Here is a 19133-nt window from a genome sequence, read left to right on the forward strand (position 1 = left end):
TGGTCGTTCGCCTCCCACCCCTGACGTGCCGCCGCCCCTCCCCTTCGTCCGAGCCAGCGGCGACGCCCCACAGCTCAGCACCAGAAGCCCGGCCCCCGCCACTCCCCGAGGTCTGCGGCCGCGTGGATCCTGCTTCTGTCCTTGGGTCCAAGCCAGCCCCTACCAGCCTGGGTCAGAGGTGCTCTCACTGGCCGCCTTCCGGCCAGGCACCGCGATAGGCAGCCTGCCAGTTGGGTCTTTCAGGCCTTCGTCTGGGCAGCCCTACTGGGGTCCTTGCGCGGTTGCGTAGCAGCTGCAAGGACGCTGGCCGAGCCGGAAGCGGAGTGCAGTGCCGCGTGAGTCTGTGCCGGCTGTCGTGGTCCGAGACGCGGCGAGGTTCGAGGCGGGCCGTGGGGCCCGAGGGGCCGCTGGCCGCGGGCGGGCTAACCCGAGGCGTCCCTGGTCTCTCCAGCCCTCGCCTGGGACCGCATGTGAGGACGAATCCGCCTGGGTAGCGAACTCAGCGTGCGGGAACCGCCCGCGCTGGCGGTGCTTGGGGCCTGGGCGGAAGGGAGGGCCGGGTCGGGGGAAGGACGGGACGGTGGGTTCATGCGGCGGTAGTTGGTGCCTCAAAATATTTGTCTAGTGAAACAGCTTGCCCACTGGATCTCAAGGACGACGACAGCTGTCGAAAGTCTTCGCGCACGGAGCGATACGGCTGGGTTTGCCTTCAAACACCTTGCGGTGTCTACAGGGTATAGGTGGAAGGCGCAGACCCCTCTCCGTGCTTACCAAGCACTTGCCGCTTCCCAGGAATTGCGCTAGAGGCTGAGTGTACCTCGGTAAACACGCTTAGTCCCTGCCTATGCAGAGGCAATAGCTGTGCGGTGACCCAGTCAGGGAAACTCGGGCGCTTTGTTAATATTTCCATCCCTTACCGTGTGCGCACTTCTGTCATAGCTTTTACCACAGTAGACTCTGGCATCACTGTGTCTCGTATCCTCTGGTCCCGATGCAGTGTCTGCTCATGGTGAATGCTCAGTAGGGTCCAGTCATTGCTGCTATGTTGTCATCATCGTATCATTTCTATGTGGCCAGCTAACTCAGAGTCTGGACTATGGTACATTCTTAGGAATGTTGGCAAAGTAGTATTTGGGTGTGAGGGGAGTAGAACAAAGCTAGAGATGATGTTACACTTAGATGTTGGCGCTGGGTGGCTGGTGATGTACAGATGGTGACTGTGAGGAGCAGCATTTGGGGTGGGCTAGACTGGCACGGAGAGAAGCAGTCTGGGTGCAGGTTCATTTTGGCATTGTCAGCATTTAGGAGGTACTGGAAATTAGTAGAGGTTGACATACCCCTGGAGAAGAGGGTTCAGGGAATACTCCAGTTGAGGGAGGAGAGGCATGTGCCAGTTGCAGTAGGGTGGAAAATGAAGGGAGGTGAGAGGCATGAGGGCAGAGGATCAGGAACATGGGTTACGCATCTTTGGCTGTGTAGTCTGTGTCATTCAGTAATGAGAGCTCAGGCTTTTAGGCAGACGGTATCTCATATCAACCAAGTGACGTGGGTACTGATTTTTGTCCCTTTTTCACAAGTGAGAAAACTTTTATATGTTGAACTTGTAAAGTTTCAGCATGGCTTTAGATTACCATCTCTCTAGGTGGAGGTAGGAGGTGTGGCCTTGAGCATACCCACAGTGGGAAGATTATTTAGGAGATTATTAGGAGAAACCACACTAAGAGGACAAGGTTACAACCCCAAGGCTCAGCACGTAGCAGCCAAATTGGTGGTGAATGAAGAAGGGTGTGTTTCTTGGGGCCCCTCTCTCCTTGGCTCATTGGCTCTCTTTTGCAGGAAAACGAAGAAATAGATTTGTTTGAGGGAACCTCCCATCTCTCTAACAGCAGCCTCTTGTTGCTCTTCCCAAACAGTGACAAGACCCCCTTCCTCTGGGCTGGACCCCTCTCTACAGCTAGGAATCAATGGCAGGTGACAGAGCCAAACCCTGTGAGCTGGACCAAGAGAAATACGATGCTGATGACAACGTGAAGATCATCTGCCTGGGAGACAGTGCAGTGGGCAAGTCCAAGTATGTTGGGAGATTAGGGAAGAAAGGCCAGGCCCAGAGTGGGTCTGGGTCGTTAGAAAAGTCCTCCAGAGCCACAGGGGAGCATAGCTTCCATGGGATGGTGAGGGGGAGTAGTCTTGGCTGAAGCCCAAGCATACATGAGGGGAATCACATCAGCAGTTGTGTGTGTTCTTTGGGAGGGGACAAGTCATAGGACTGAGGAATTGGAGCATTTCCATAAGTCCTGACAGCTATGGAGCAGGTGAGGATACTGTATGTGGTCTGTGGGCTGAGGGATTGCAAGGGCAGGGGAGTGGGAATGAAGAGAGGAAAGCTACCACACAGCTGGTTGACATGTTGAATAAAGGCGATAAAGATGCTTTCTGAAGGGATTCACTGAGCTTGAGAAGAATGGATAGAAATGATGATTGACTATAATCATTGTGAAGACTAGTGCCTAGAAGCTTATTCAGTGCCTAGACGCACAGGTGTGGAACTATCCACCTAGAGAGTTGAAGGGAGGCTCTGCAGTGCTTATCTCCATTTCTCACCTCTCTAGGTCTGCTGAAGGTACATTGTCTATTTCTGCCTTTACAGATGAGTATAGATTTGTCCCCACCTAGAGGTCTGGTTTAGTCTTACCTCCCAAGTGCTCTAGCCCCACTCTATTTTCTACTTTCATTTTTATTAACATATCCTTGGACTTGGATAGCTATGAATAATTCTCTAGGTGCTTTGCTGGTTTTGAGGCCATCTTCATGAGTTCATATTCTCTCTCTCTCACACTCTTCCCCACCCCACACTCACACACTGCAACTCTAATTTAGTGTTTTACAGTTGCTTTGACCATCCTCAACAACATGCATATACAATAAAAATTAGGGTAGCTGTTGTAGTCTGAGGAGTCTGCCCAATAAATAACACCCCCTCTATCCCCACCTCAATTTCAAACCAACGAAGAGAAAACAGGAAATGCAGGCAAGTGGAGAACAGATTGTCAGCTAAATAACTGATGGAGCTTTGGGAGGATATAGCTGGGTGTGATACACCAGGTGGCCTGCCAACTCCATGCTGCCCAACCCCCAAGTTTAATGCTCGTCTCTTATAAGTCTCATGTAAAACAATACCAAAAAAGAGTGAGTAGTTGACAGGATATCAAAGATTACCATAACATTGGCCTCCACAGCCACATCTCAGGCAAAACATCCCAGATATAAACACTGTGATGAGAACAGTGTATCTGAGGGAAAGTGAGTAGGTGAGAAAACCATGGTTCAAGGTTTCATGATCTTTCCATTTATTTCTCTCGTTTAGTTTCCTTAGACTCATTTTATGTCACTTTTCATCTAACCTGTGAATCTAACTTGGGAATTTTTCCTGCCATCTTGTGGGTTGGCTTTGTCACTTTCTTGATAGTGTCCTTTGATGTACACAAGTTTGAAATTTCGAGGAAGTCCAACTTACCTCTTTTTCTCTTATTTCTTGTGCTTTTGGTGTCATATTTAAGGAATTATTCTAAATTCAAAGTCATGAAGATTTTCTCATATATTTTCTTCTATGAGTTTTACAGTATTATTGTGTTTTTTTGGGTTTTTTTTGAGACATGGTCTTACTCTGTTGCCTTGGGTAGAGTGCAATGGCATCATCATAGCTCATTACAATCGCCAATTCTTGGGCTCAAGCAATCTTCTCGCCTTAGCCTCCTGAGTAGCTGGGACTACAGGTGCTTTGAATTGCACCCAGCTAATTTTTCTATTTTTGGTAGAGACAAGGTCTCATTCTTGCCCAGGCTGGTCTTGAACTCCTGACCTCAAGTGATCCTCCCACCTTGGCCTCCCAGAGTGCTAGATTACAGGTGTGAACCACTGCGCTCTTCAATCTATGTCGAGTTAACATTTTTATATGGTGTGAGGTAAGGATCCCTCTTCATTCTTGTACATGTGGATATCCAGTTTTCTGAGCACCATTTGTTGAAGAGACTCTCCTTTCCCCCATTGAATGATCTTAGCACCCTTGTCAAAAAATCAGTTGACCCTATATGGGAGCATTCCTTTCTGGGCCCTGTATTCTACTGGTCTTTATGTTTTTCCTTAGGCCAGGACCACACTGTTTCAATTCCTGTAGCTTTGTGGAAAGTTTTGAAATCAGGAAGCATGAGTCTTCCAAGTTTGTTCTTTTTCAAAATTTTTTGGGCTGTTTGGGGTCCCTTGACATTCCATATGAATTTTTACAATATGTTTTTTTTATTTCAACCAAAAAAAGCCATTGAGATTTTGATATGAATTGCATTGATTCTGTAGATTGCTTTGGGTAGTGTTATCTATCTAACTATTAAGTCTTCAAATTCATTGATAAAGATGTCTTTCCATCTATTTGTCTTTTTTTTTTTTTTTTTTGAGAAAGAGTCTTACTCTGTTGCCTGGGCTAGAGTGCCATGGCGTCAACTTAGCTCACAGCAACCTCAAACTCCTGGGCTCAAGCGATCCTCCTGCCTTAGCCTCCCAAGTAGCTGGGACTATAGGCATGTGCCACCATGCCTGGCTAATTTTTATATATATATATAAATTTTTTCTTTTTTTACTTGTCCAGCTAATTTCTCCTCTCCTCTCCTCTCCTCTCCTCTCCTCCCCTCCCCTCCCCTCCCCTCCCCTCCCCTCCCCTCCCCTCCCCTCCCCTCCCCTCCCCTCCCCTCCCCTCCCCTCCCCTCCCCTCCCCTCCCCTCCCCTCCTCTCCCTCTGTGCAAACGGGATCTTGCTCTTGCTTAGGCTGGTCTCAAACTCCTGAACTCAAACCATCCACTCACCTCAGCCTCCCAGAGTGCTAAGATTACAGGCGTGAGCCACTGTGCCTGGCCTGTCTTTGGTTTTAATATCAGGGTTAACTGGCCTCATAAAATGAATTGGGAAGTATTTCCTCCTCTTCTGTTTTTCTGGAAGAGATTGTGTAAAATTGATATTAACTGTTCTACAAATGTTTGGTAAAATTCTCCCTTGAAAACATGTGGGCCTGAAGAGTTTGGGGGGCGGATTCTTTAATTATGTTATAAATCTCATTAGGTCTTTTTCATACTGGGTGAGTTTTGGTAGTTCGCCTTTTTAAGGAATTGGCCCATTTTTTCTAAGTTGCCAGTAGGATTGTGTGTAGAGTTGTTTGTAGAAGGCTGTGAGAACTATGTGTATTAGATAAGCTGTATTTAGGTATGAGTTACAGTGTATTGGCCATGAGGTCAATGACAATGAGTCCACAATATGAAGGGTCTTCAAAAAGTTCATGGAAAATGCATATTACGAAAAAGTAATGTGTGGATCTGAAAAATTGGTTGCACCAAAATAAATTTATACTAACTTGTTATAGCATATCTGAACAGGATCTAATTGAAAGCACTAAGAAGGATAAGACATCAGTTTGAAAAGAGATCCTATCAAAGAAATATGAATTCTGCTAAAATTGAAACAATAAAAATCAAATTTAGGGTGAAGCTTGGGTGGAAGAAGGATGAAATAAATCACTGATGCTTTACTAAAAGTTTGTGGGGACAGTGCCCCAAAGAAATTAATAGTTTACAAATGGGTAAGGGACAAGATGATGTCGAAGATTAAGCCAACAGCGGCAGACCTTCTATATCTATTTGCAGGGAAGATATTAATCTTGTTTGTGTCCTAATCGAAGAGGACCAACAGTTAACAGCAGAAACAATAGCTAATACCGTAAACATCTCAACTGGTTCAGTTTACACAATTCTGACTGAAAATTTAAAGTTGAGCAAACTTTCCACTTGGGTGCCAAAAGTGTTGCACTCAGATCAGCTGCAGACAACAGCAGAGTTTTCAGTGGAAATCTTAAACAAGTGGGATCAAGATCTTGAAGCTTTTCTCAAAGAATTGTAACAGGAGATGGAACCTGGCTTTATGAGAGTGTTTTGAAAAAGTTAGCCAAAGCTTTAGCAGGAAAACACACAAGAGCACTTCACCAGGGAGGTCTTCACCACAATTCTGCAGCTCATTGCTCTCATCACACAGGGCAATTTTACAAGAGTTTCAATGGGAAATCATTAAGTATCCACCTTACAGTCTTTCTGAATTCTTTTTGTTTCCTAATCCTAATCCTAAGAAATCTTTGAAGGACACCCATTTTTCTTTAGTTAATAATGTATTAAAGTCTACATTGATGTTGTGGAATTCCAGGGACCCTCAGTTCTTTAGGGATGAACTAAATGTATCATTGCTTACAAACGTGTCTTGACCTTGATGGAGACAATGTTGAGAAATAAAGTGGTTTTTTTTCTTTAAATTCAATTTTTTCATGAACTTTTAAAACCCCTTGTATATATTAAATAAGGTGTATTTAAACAGAAACATGCATAAAACAAGGTTATATATTGATTGATTGATGAAAAAGTTGAAACCAGAGGCTCACAGAAACCTAACCCTGTATTTCCCATAGGAGCAACAGTCAGTGGTCACTAATTCTGTGTTTGTAGAGGCGTTTTAGAACATAACTGTCGGGAATGAGAATCAACTGTAATTATTGATTTGTTAGAGTTTAAGTCTGCCCTTTTAGTTTTTGTTTTCGGTTTTCCATTTTGAGGGTTCTTTTTCTGCCTTCCTATGGGTGAAACGCTTTTTAAAATTCTATTTTGATTTATCTATGGTACTATTGAGTGTATCTCTTTGTATAGCTCTTATGGTGTTTTTTCTAGGTATTAAGTTATATACAGATAACTTCTCCATCTAGTGGTGTTGACACTGGTTAAAGTGTAGGCGCCATATCTCCTTTACCTTCCTGTTGCATTGTTTTAAATATTTCTAATATGTATGTTGAGAACTCCATCGGTGTTATAATTTTTGCTTCAACCATGAAAAATAATTTTAAAATTTTAAAGAGGAAGAGACATTCTACTGTGTTTACCAATATTTTTCCTTACCATGTTCTTTCTTCCTTCCTGATATTCCAAGGTTTCTTGTTTTATTGTTTCCTTCTGTCTCAAGAACTTCCTTTAGCTAATCTTTTAGGGTAGGTCTGCTAGAAACAGATTATCTTCATTTTCTTTCTTATGAGAAAGTCTCGATTTCCCCTTCAGTCTCAAGAGATATTTTCACTGGATGTAGAGTTCTGGGTTGATGGTTGTTTTTTTCAGTACTTGAGAATATATGCCACTTCCTATGGCCTCCATGGTTTCTGAGGAGAAATCCTCTGTCATTCAGATGATTTTTACCCTGTAGGTACGATGTTGCTTCTCTCCCAATGCTTTCTTTTTGCCTTTAGATTTCAGGAGTTTGACTATGCTATACTATGTCTTGGTGTGGATTTCCTTGGATTTATTGTGCTTGACTTTTCCCCCCCTTTTTTGGTTTGTTTCTGCATTTTGTTTTTGACACAGGGTCTTACTCTGTTGCTCATGCAATGTGATCATAGCTCACTGCAACCTCAGACTTCTGGGCTCAGGCAATCCTCCTGCCTCAGCCTTCTAAGTACTTAGAACTACAGGCATGCAGCACCGTGCCTGGTTAATTTGGTTTTGTTTTTGTTTTTTGGGGTTTTTTTTTAGTTTTTATAAGACGGGGTCTCATTATGTTGCCCAGGCTGGTCTTGAACTCCTGGTCTCAAGCAATCCTCCCACGTAGGCCTCCCAAGTTGCTAGGATTATAGACATGAGCCACCACACCTGGCCTTCTTGTTTGACTTTTGCTCAGCTTCTGGACTGTATAGGTTTGTCTTTTGCCAAATTAAAGAAGTTTTTAGGCATTATTTTTTCTATTACTTTTTCAGCCTGGTCCTCTTATTCTTCTCCTCCTGGGATTCCAGTGAGAAAGATGTCATCTTATAGACTCACAGGTTCCCAAGGCTCTGTTTATTTTTTGCCAGTTTCTTTTCTTACTCTTGTTCATGGCAGGTAATTTCTTTTGTTCTGTTCTAAAGTTCAGTGATTCTTTCCTCTGTCCTCTCATCCTACCGTGAGCCCATCCAGTAAATTTTTTATTTTCGTTATCATATTTCCAGATGTTTTAAAAATTCCATTGGGTTCTTCTTTATATCTTCTATTTCTTAGCTGAAAAATAGTCTCTTTGCTGAAACTCTGTATTTCTTTGCTGAGACTGTCTACATTTTTATTTGTTTCAAGCACATCTGTAGTTTCCCAGTGCAGCATTTTTATGACAGCTGCTCTAAGAGCTTTGTCAGATAATTGTAAAATCTGTGTCATCTCTAGAAGTCTGTTGATTTGCTTTTTTCACTCAGCTTGAGATCTTCCTGGTTCTTGGTATGACGAATGATTGTCTATTGAAACTTGGGCATTTTGAGTATCATATTATGAGCCTCTGACTCTTACTCAAACCTTGTGTTTAGCTGGGTTGTTGGTTTTTTTGTAGAGTTGTGGTATTGCTCAGGCTGGTCTCAAACTCCTGCCCTCAAGCGATTCTCCAGCCTCAGCCTCCTGAGGTGTGAGGATTACAGGCATGAGCCACTGCTCCTGGCCATGCTTAGCTGGCTTCTTGTGGCACCACTTCAGCAGGGCGACACCCACCCATACCCACCATCCTCATTACTGTCAGTAGGGATGCAGTCCAGGCTCTGTTGACACTGGGTGGGGGCCTCGTTACTGTCTGATAGAGATGAAAGTTTTGGCTCTGGTTGGTCTTCTGTGACACCAACCCTCTGGGGAGTGTTGTTGGGGTGCCTTGTTATATAGCCTTGGCCTTTATAGGTGGGGCTACAATTTTTCCATGATGTTTGGATCATGGTTGCAGTCTAAATGTTTTCTGTTTCGAAGCACTCACCCTTGACTGTTCTTTTGGTTGGAGAGAGCAGTCTGTTGGTGTTTTGGTGGGGTTCTTTTGTGTATGCCCATTGGTGTGTCTGCTTCTTCAGCCCAGATCTGGGATGTATGAGGCACAAAGAAAAGCCAGAGAACTTAACACTGTGTCGTTCCTTGGTGTTTTGATCCCTAGCCCATCTGCCTTCTATTTTCCAGATTCTTATATTTGATTTCTATATTGTGTAGAGGTTTTAATTGTCCTGAGGGGAGTAGGAAAAGTACATTACAAAATTTTCCCATAAGCAGAAATTATTACTATATGGAACTTTTATATTTTTCTATCTTGAATGTTTCTTAAATATCCTTTATGGTTTCTTTTCTAACCTATAAGATATTTATAAGTGGTTTTATATGTTTGGTTATCTCTTAATTTTATAATATAGGGTTGTTGAAATTTAGTTTGGATTTTCTATTTATAACTTAATTGCGTTATGGTGAGATGACATGATCTGACATATTTGAGGGGAGGGTATTTTCTTTTTTAGATTTACTATATGGTCTAATTGATGGTCATTGGTTATGAAAGCCAGAAAAGGATGTGTTTCTCCCATTGGATTCAGGGATATGTACAATATCTGGCTTATAAACTGTTCACCTTCATCCATTCAAATACCAAGTGAGCACCGCTGTACCTTCGGCTCTGTCCTCCTCACTGGGGTTGCAGCAGTGAACTATAAATTCAAATCCAGCACTCATGGACATTCCATTTAAATTGAGAAAGAAAGACAGCAAATAAGTAAAATACTTAATATTTCAGCTGGTGTTATGTGAAGTGCAGGGTTGCCGAGGATGGTCTCACTACTTGAGTGACATTTGAGCAAAGCCATGAAGGATCTGCAGAATTTGGGGAAAATGGCTTTTGGGTACAGTGCACAGGCTTCCTGGCCTCAGTTTTCCTGTGCATAAAGTGGGGATAATTTTATGTGCAATATTGTGCTGAGGTGGAAACAACAGATCTGAGAGCTTCACATGGGCTGGTCTGTGACTCATAGTGATGTGAGCTGTTCTGTTATGAGGGGTTGGTAATGGAGATTCCCAGGTTCCGGGCTTGACCTGGAAATGGGCTATGGAATGAATGGGGAAGAGGAGTGGCTTCTAGGTTGTCAGCTTGGGGGTGATAAACTAGGTGGAAGGGGGAGATAGGGATGCCACCTGACCACTGTGCATGTTCTCCTTACAGACTCATGGAGAGATTTCTCATGGATGGATTGTATCCTTCAAGATTTGAAAGGCCCCTTGTTCCTGGAGTGCTCCTTGTTCCTGGGGTCTTCCTACACTCATGTATCTCTACCCTACTCCCCACCCCTCTGTACCAGCAGTCCAGGCAGGGATGGATAACTGAATATACAGGTTTCATTCACACTGGTTTATTGCCTGTTGACCCACGTAACATCACACAGTCAGTGCTGTACATTTTGGAACTTACTCATGTTTGGATTTGTTTTATATTAGGAAGGCAGTAGAATAGCTAACAACACCTGATCTGGATCACATGCCTGTATTCAAACTCCACTTACTCCTCCTCCTTAGTAGCTTCTGATCTTGGACAAGTCGCTAGCCTCTCTAACCTCAAAGCTTGGGCCCCCTAATATTTAAAAAATCTCTGATATAAATGAACTTGGTAAAATATGAGGTGCCAGTCCCTCCTTTGCCCCATGAATTGTTACATTGTGCAGGTTTGGAGTGAGTTCCTCCCAGCAACTGGGAGGTTTTTAAAAGGCTTCCCCAGTAGATCCACTGAGAACCATAGGTAAGAAGAACCCCTGGACCCTATTGCTCCCTGCCATAGGCCCAGCACCCCAAGGCTGATGGCAGTCACCCTGGGATCTGAGTGGATCTTGCCCCACCTTATATCAGGTGATCCTGTGCACCCAGTACACCTGCATCATCTCAGTCCTTGGTAGTTAAGCCATCTGGCATCTTGCAGCTTCAGTGGGCATCATTCCCCCAGGCCTTTGTTAGGGTTTCATACACAGGCAAACTACACTTTATAAACAGCTTGTCAGTTATCTGGCTTGTAGGAGCTTTTTTATCCAGAATGATGATGTTGCTATCTAGGGTTAGAGTTTTCTTTCTAGTCTGCAAGTACACCATCCGTGAAGGAGCTGGAGCATCCACAGTTAACATTTCCAACTACATGATGCTGTTTGTGACACTTCCTTTGTAAAATTCTGTTTTACCTCGGACTTAGATGGCCAGGACTCACTCCCAGTTCCCCCCGCCACTCTTCCGTGGAGCTTATGCAGTGATATTTGAAGCTGATCCTCTGTCTGCAGCATTCATTTCATTTAAAATCTAAATAACTACAAAAAGAAAAGGAAGGAGAGGATCCTTTTCATCATACCAAGCACCCCTGCTGCCCACTTCTTCCTTACCTCACCTTTTATTGATATTTGCTCCCTAACCTGAATGCAGTCAGCCACAGCAGTTGTCCACGTATGCCCTGACCCTGTATAAGCACACGGCCACGGTAGATGGCAAGACCATTCTTGTGGGTGAGCATCATGGGGCCAGGCCATGCCAACTCTCAAGGGGGAGGAAATGGGGGAGGAGGGGAGATGGACAGAGGTCCATGGGAGAGAGTCGGGGAAGAAATGAGACCCCAGGCAGGATCGAGGGGTGATCAGCAGAACCCCAAGAGTCAGGAGCCAGGAGGCCAGGGAGGGTAGAATGAGGCACACAAGGGCCAAGTTCCAACTCTCTGATGTGGTGTCCAGGCCAGGACCAGTGTGCAGGGCAGGGTTCAGAAAAGCAGAAGTCAGTAGGCTGTGCCTACCAGAGGGAAGAGGAAAAGAGAGAGGCCTTTGACAAGGCAGTAGCTTTCCTAGTTTCAGGGGTTCTCATTCAGCCAGTGTAAAGAAATAACAAATGTAGTCGAAACATTATCTCCACACAGGGTTTTGATCTTCTCCTTAGCCAGGCCTCTCAGCCTGCCTGACTGTCTACCATCTGTGGTCAGCACACATGGGAAGTCAGCTTAGTTTTGACCTTGGGGGCCTGCACCTTATGTGTGGGAATGAGGGGAACCTACCTTTTCCTCCTGAGGCTTCCTCTCTGTATTGTCCTTCCTCCTGGTCCCTGTCCCATGTCCTCCCTTGCACACTGGTGCACACACACCTCTCAAAGCACACCCAGGTATACTGTGTCTTGAGGACACAGATGTGGAGCTGTGTGGTCTCCATTCCTCCCTGTGCTCCCCCCCCCCACACACATGCCATGTGGTTTGTGCCACATGTGTATTGTAGCTCTGCACAGAAATGCTCAGGGTGTGTATGTCTCTCTGCCCTCCAGCCCCCATCAGGCAGTCAGAGCTGTGTTCTCGTTGCAGACTTTTGGGATACGGCTGGCCAGGAGCGGTTCCAGAGCATGCATGCCTCCTACTACCACAAGGCCCATGCCTGCATCATGGTACGAGACCAGGTGGGCGGTGGACAGAGGCGGTGGGCAAGTCTGGTCTGAGGGGTGAGGGGCCTGGCAGCCCTGAGCCCTCCTAACCATACCTAGGTGCTATGAGAAGGCAGTCAGGGCCGCCCAGGAACCATACATGCTCTCCAGAGCTTCTAAGTGAGAATGGAGCAGGTGAGCTCTCTTCTGGTGGGGATGGGTGAAGAAAAGGTAAAGAACTACCACACCAGGGGATCAGCAAGCTCAGGGCTTCAACATCAGGTATAGCATCCAGGAGGCAAACGTGGCCGAGACAGCGCCACAGTTCCTCCCTGATGGAGCCCACCCTCTCAGAGAAGCTCTCAGGGCCTCCCTTGACCGGTGCCAGCAGCTTTTCTCTAGAGGCAGAGCTGAGGCTCAGTGGACCCAGCAGGTCCCAGGAAACTTTCCCTCCCAACCTCTCATTTGCTTTCTGGGACACAGTCCTCAAGGTTTTACCCCAGTGGCCAGCATGTAGTAAGTACCACAAGAGTACCTGAAGCAGCTGTGAGAAAGGCAAGAAAGGAGAACGGAATCCTTCAGAAGTTCCTACACATGCATTCCCTGGATCGGGCCTCAGGCTACCACTTTTAGATGCTGAAAGGAGCATGCTTTTTTTTTTTGGTCCACTTACAAACATTCATGATTATCAGCCATCTATAATGCATGAAGTAATAGCCTGGTTTTCTGAATTATGAACCATAGCAATTGTCACTAAATAAAAACCCCAGTCACTCAAACTTTTTCAAACAGCATTCAAGATCCTGCTTTAATATGAAAGCCAAAACTTGGTGACAAAAAACAGCCATTTTCTGATGAGTCAGGAATCCATGTCTGAGTTCTCAGCTGGGTAGACCCAAGGCTGGATCCCAGGCTAGAACCAGCTGAGGCATCTCCACACACACTGCAGCTGGCTGGGACATCAGCGGTTCTATGCCATGTGTCTCTGTGCAGTTTGTCTTGTGGGCTGATTTGGGCTTGCTCTCAGGGTGGGAGTTGTATTTCCTTTCATGGTGAGCCCTGGAAGTCACATGGCCTCACGCTGGCTGTAGTCACAAAGGGGAGAAACAGATAACACCTCTCAGTGGGGGGCCAGTCACATGATAAGAGCATATGGGGTGGATGATTTGCCATTGTTGGTATATAGTCTGCCATGGCACTCCACAACATTTAGATTCCACCCACCCTTCCAGCCTTACCTCCCACCTAGTGATTGTCCGCAGCATGTGCGGCCTCACCTTGGCACTGAGGGGTGCACAGCTAAGCAGAGGTCCTTTCGTCTGTGAGGAGCAACAGCAGAGGACCACAGAAGGAGCTGGTCTGTTCTGCTCACTGTTACCTGCTCTGCACATCCTGCTTTTCCCTCAGCCCCTCCCATGGTCACACCCTTTACTTGAAACTGCTCATTTCTCATTCCTTGCTCTTTGCCACCCACTCCATGCAGTCTCTGATGTTTATCATTAAAATTCCTCTTTCTTGTGTGTGCCCACAACACTCTGACCACTTCTAGCACATGAATTCTGTGTGTGATGTGCAGGTGCAGGGACCAGAGGTGCCAGGGTGGAAAGACACAAGTATTGCCCCAGGAGCTCACCATTGGGTCAGCACAAGTGCCGATACCTGTGGTGGGGACATTGAGGATTCTTCCCGACCCTTTGCAGATAGTGAAGGAAGGAGCTTATCACCTGATTTCTACCACTGCCCCTTAAGCACAAATTCCCTTGAAAATTCCAAAAATTTTGATACTAATAACTGTAAGGGTAGTAAACAAAAGAGGATGATGGGGTAAGGCACATGGGAGCAGTGTGGTACAGAAGTCTGACCCTCAAGAACTGGGAAGGTTAGTCCTAGCTGTTAGTTTCACTCCTGCTCTGGCATGGGGTATTTGGAACTCACCTCTTAGAGTAACCTCCTCCTGCCTTTTATGCATCTCCATTGGTTCCTCTCAGACCCCCTTCTGAGGACTGGGAACATCTCCCCTCCCAGCATCCCTGTACCTGCAGGTGCCTGCCACCAGCCTCGTCTGCTGCCCAGGGCCTGGCAGGTTGCAAACCTTCACCTGACCACTGGGGAGCTCATGGTCACAGAGGAAGTCAAGACTCCACCCCACCATGAAACCTTGAGGCAGGGATGTTCCTCGTTCTAGCCAGCTCCTTCCCCTCTCCAAAACGCAGAAAGGGTGCTCAGGAAACCAGGCCTGGACAGAAAGTGCCTACAAGTTTCATTACAAGCAAGCTTTGTCAGAAGTCTTCATTGGGAATTCAAGGCAATGTATTTATTTGTTGAAATTGGGCCTCGTGAGTACCATGGAAGAAATTCCAGATTTCTGTAGCCTTTTGAGGTCATAGGTGGTGACCCACCACCCACTGCCATGAGGGGGAAGCCCCCAGGCCTGAGCTGGGACCATGTTGCTAGCACAAAGGGCTAGGTAATTTTGAAGTGAAGTCAGCCGTTCCAGGAGTTACGGGGCTGTTGTCCATAACCTGGTTGTACTAGGGCAGTTTGCATCTGTTAACCTATTCTGGAGGGCCACTGTTGTGATCCCTACACCAGCAACTCAGGAGTGTCTTAAGAGTCCTACCCTTAGAGCTGGTTTGCAGTGCTCATGCTTCTTGCTGATGATTTAAAATAGGTAAAAACATTAAATTATAAAAAGATAATAAAATTATAGGCTACAAATAACAAAAGATAAGAATTACTTTTAAAAAGTTTAAAGAATGAACAGAAGCTTAACAAAAGCTTAAAATTAGAAGTAAATCAATAGTAACTAAAGGAAAACTCTAGAGGCTGGGTGCGGTGGCTCACGCTTGTAATCCTAGCACTCTGGGAGGCCAAGATGGGCGGATTGTTTGAGCTCAGGATTGAGACCACCCTGAGCAAAAGTAAGACCTCGTCTCTACCAAAAATAGAAAAAATTAGCCAGGCATGGTGGCACATGCCTGTAGTCCCAGCTACTTGGGAGGTTGAGGCAGAAGGGTTGCTTGAGCCAGGAGTTGGAGGTTGCTGTGAGCAAGGCTGATGCCACGGCACTCTAGCATGGGCAACAGAATGAGACTGTCTCAAAAAAAAAAAAAAAGGAAAACTTTAGAAATATTGGTATTTATTACAAGGGAGTTTTAGAACAATTTTAGCAAAAATAAGAAGAAAAAAAAGTTTGACAATTTTTAACAGATGATATTGATTTTATTTATAGTTGTTAAAGTAGGTAAATAAAATTAGATGTAAGATAACAAAAGGAATAAGATTTTTTTTTTTTTTTTTTGAGACAGAGTCTCATTCTGTTGCCCGGGCTAGAGTGCCGTGGTGTCAGCTTAGTTCACAGCAACCTCACACTCCTAGGCTCAAGCAATCCTTTGCCTCAGCCTCCCGAGTAGCTGGGACTACAGGCATGTGCCACCATGCCCGGCTAATTTTTTTCTATATATATTTTTAGTTGGCCAATTAATTTGTTTCTATTTATGGTAGAGACAGGGTCTCACTCTTGCTCAAGCTGGTTTCGAACTCCTGACCTTTAGCCATCCACCTGCCTCGGCCTCCCAGAGTGCTAGGATTACAGGTGTGAGCCACCGCTCCTGGCCAAATAAGGAATAAGGTTTTTAAAAACGCTTTTGGGTCTAGAGGTTCCAGGGCTCTGCTTCCCTGAGAAGGGCAGGCGCAGCCTCTGTGGTGAGAGGGACTGCAATTCAGAGCATGTGTCTGAGTCCCCAAGACTGGCATGTGCCCATGCTCACCTGCGTAGGTATGTGAGTCACCTGAAAGAAGAATGCAGACACACTGACATACCTGAGCTATCTTCCTTCACCCTTTGCAGGTGTTCGATGTACAGAGGAAAGTCACCTATAAGAACCTGAGCACCTGGTATACAGAGCTTCGGGAATTCAGGCCAGAGATCCCGTGCATCGTAGTGGCCAATAAAATTGATGGTGGGGCCATCCTTTACCTGTGTGTCAACAACTCACAGGGGACTCACCACCCCACATTTTCTCCACTCCTGGCGGGGTGGCGGGGGGGGGGGGTGGGTAACCATCAGTGATCAGTCCTCCTTCCCAAGATACAAGGTGTGGTGGTTTGCATTGCTCCTTTCCTTGCAAAGATGCCAACTGAGCCAACCTGCCCTTCTCCCAGGACACAGATCCGTATTTATTGAACTCTCTAGAACATGTTCCTTGATCATCCCTGCCTATCCCACTTTTTGGAATGGGGCCTCCAGTGACTCACCCTCCAAACCCCTCTCTCTTTCCCTTGATGGACAGGCCAATTTCCTATATTTTCTCTACAGCAGACATAAAGGTGACCCAAAAAAACTTCAGTTTTGCCAGGAAGTTCTCCCTGCCCCTGTACTTTGTCTCAGCTGCTGATGGTACCAATGTTGTGAAGGTACGATAGACTGCAGAGGTCATCTAGTGAGGTTGGGGCACTAGGTGGTACAGTTGCCAGGGGAGCTGTGAAGAGAAGGGATGGCTGCAGGCGTATTGGAGAGAACCGGGACAGTGAGGGGATGTGTGCAGCAGGGAGGTGGGAGAGGGTGATGGTCCAGTGCTTGATGTGGCCAAAGTCCATTAGCCACATCATTGGGGTCAGGGTGATGGAAAGAAGGTGAATTGAGGGGTGAGCTTGCTGATTTTAGAGGTGGAGTATTATATGGACTCATGGTGGGGCCCACCATCTCTGCTTTATCCCCCAGCTCTTCAATGATGCAATTCGATTAGCTGTGTCTTACAAACAGAACTCCCAGGATTTCATGGACGAGGTTTTGCAGGAACTCGAGGTAGGTCAGGTCCATGTTTCAGATGGGATAGAAAAAAACAGGACTTCTCTTCAGAAATAATGGACTATAGCCCAGTGTAGTAGCTCTTGCCTGCACTTGCCACCCCTAAATGTATCAGAGATACAGTTGTGCAAATCCAGGGCCAGGCCTCACCTGAAACCTTGTTCACAGAACTTCAAATTGGAGCAGAAGGAGGAGGATGTGCCAGACCAGGAGCAGAGTGGCAGCATCGAGAGCCCTTCAGAGGAGGCGGCCTCTCCCCACAGCTGATGAGCTGGGGCTGGGGCCCCTTTCTAAATACCCCTCCCTTCAGCAACCTCCATTTCTGAATGGAGACACTCTCCAGGCCATGCCTCGTTCTACCTCCTGTAAACCTGCCCATCCCATTTGCCTGGCTCATGATACAGGGATGAGGTTAGCACAGTAAACTCTCTGGACCAGGTGTAAGAGGTCCACACCAGACCTCCGTGAAGCAGAATTAGGAATCAGTGTCATTAACACCTTCCCCAACCCCTACTCCCCAGGGTAGACAGTGAAGAGAATCAGTGAACATGCTCGGGTGTCTCTTTAATAAAAGCAAATTTAGGTCATTGGTTTCTTTCTTCCTAAAACTGACCTCAGGGACTGACTATTCCTTATGCTTCTTCTGAGGTAGCGGTTAGCCCTCTTCCCACCCCCCACAGACTCTGGGGCCCCCACCCTTTTCCCACATGATCTCCCATCCTTTTCCCACTTTAGTTGTCCAATCATCTTTATTTTAAAATGTTCTCAAGCAGACAGCTATTCATTCCAGATTTTCGAGACTACTTCAGGAGTTCTTCTAGGTGAGGGTGAGATCATAGGAACAGGCTTGCCATTGGAGCTAAGTAAAACCAGGTAACAGGTCTAGCCTAGTAAAACACAAGCATTGGTAAAAATCAGGGGTCAATACAGCTACACCACAGGTACACCCACTTGGATTACAAGAAATTAACTTTAAGAAGAGCTTCCTTGCTGGGCATGGTGGCTCACGCCTGTAATCCTAGCACTCTGGGAGACCAAGGCAGGCAGATCGTTTGAGCTCAGGAGTTTGAAACCAGCTTGAGCAAGAGCAAGACCCCATCTCTACTAAAAAAAATAGGAAGAAATTAGCTGGACAACTAAAATATATATTAGCCGGGCATGGTGGCGCATGCCTGTAGTCCCAGCTACTCGGGAGGCTGAGGCTGGAGGATCACTTGAGCCCAGGAGTTTGAGGTTGCTGTGAGCTAGGCTACCGCCATGGCACTCTAGCACGGGCAACAGAGTGAGACTCTGTCTCAAAAAAAAAAAAGAGCTTCCTTTAAAAGTCCTGTATCAGCATAGGAGGCTGTCTGTTCTTTCATTGTCTCGCTGGATAGGTGGACGTCGTGCCCTGTGGGAGCCCAAGGATTGTTGGAAAGCTGTCCACCACCTTCCACTCCTCTCCAGTACTTGTGGTTGGCTCATATGTTTTTATGATCATTTTGTGCATTTATTGCATTGTTTTCATTAATTTATTTTGTTTTTATTGTTTCCTTTTTTACAGTAAAGGTTCACTTATGCAAACATTGAGTATATGTGTGTGCTTTGTAGGTCTGAAATGTACTAAGCAAAAAGGCACAAAAGAATTTGCAGATCACCCACCACATTAATGAGGGAGACTGCCTTGATCGGTCACAGGGTAGCTCAGGTTAATTCTTGATTTACTGTAATAGAGACCATTCTAGTGGAAATTGGTGTTTTAAAAAGAGTATTAAATTGGGAGCTCAAGAACAAATGTTTCCCCTTTATTTTAGTGATACTTACATGTTCGGTGTAAGATATTTCACGTGACCAGGGGTTTCCAGGAATGTATTACCCTGATGAGGTTGGATTTAGAGAAAAACCCAAAAATGTTAGTTATTGTAAATGACTACTAAGTATTTCTCTAAAACATAACAGGTTTGTTGAGATAGAATTCACATACCAAAGACACCTCCTCATTTGCCGGCAAATTAATAAACCTCTTTTCCTTCTCCTCAAACCATTTGTCCTTGTTCTTCTGATGCAGCCTCAGGGACAAATGCCAAACTTTCAGT

The 19133-nt window shown here is 45.7% G+C and overlaps 1 protein-coding gene across 7 annotated transcripts; it reads left to right on the forward strand.

Moving 5' to 3' along the window:
- Window positions 1-270: 270 nt before the first annotated feature.
- Window positions 271-18200, forward strand: RABL2B (RAB, member of RAS oncogene family like 2B). Of its 7 annotated transcripts, none has more exons than XM_076006866.1 (10): window positions 271-470; window positions 626-821; window positions 1914-2071; window positions 10045-10074; window positions 11280-11359; window positions 12193-12284; window positions 16099-16210; window positions 16567-16664; window positions 16972-17055; window positions 17227-18200. In XM_076006866.1, the coding sequence occupies exons 3-10, from the start codon at window positions 1965-1967 to the stop codon at window positions 17323-17325; spliced, it is 702 nt and encodes a 233-aa protein (XP_075862981.1). In that variant the 5' UTR covers window positions 271-470; window positions 626-821; window positions 1914-1964; the 3' UTR covers window positions 17326-18200. The 7 variants fall into 7 exon arrangements, with proteins under 7 accessions (XP_075862981.1, XP_075862980.1, XP_075862979.1 ...); XM_076006865.1 differs by having other exon boundaries at window positions 654-821; XM_076006864.1 differs by lacking the exon at window positions 626-821 and having other exon boundaries at window positions 271-490.
- Window positions 18201-19133: the final 933 nt, after the last annotated feature.

Source organism: Microcebus murinus, chromosome 10, assembly GCF_040939455.1.
Source record: "Microcebus murinus isolate Inina chromosome 10, M.murinus_Inina_mat1.0, whole genome shotgun sequence".
NCBI classification, from domain to species: Eukaryota; Metazoa; Chordata; class Mammalia; order Primates; family Cheirogaleidae; genus Microcebus; species Microcebus murinus.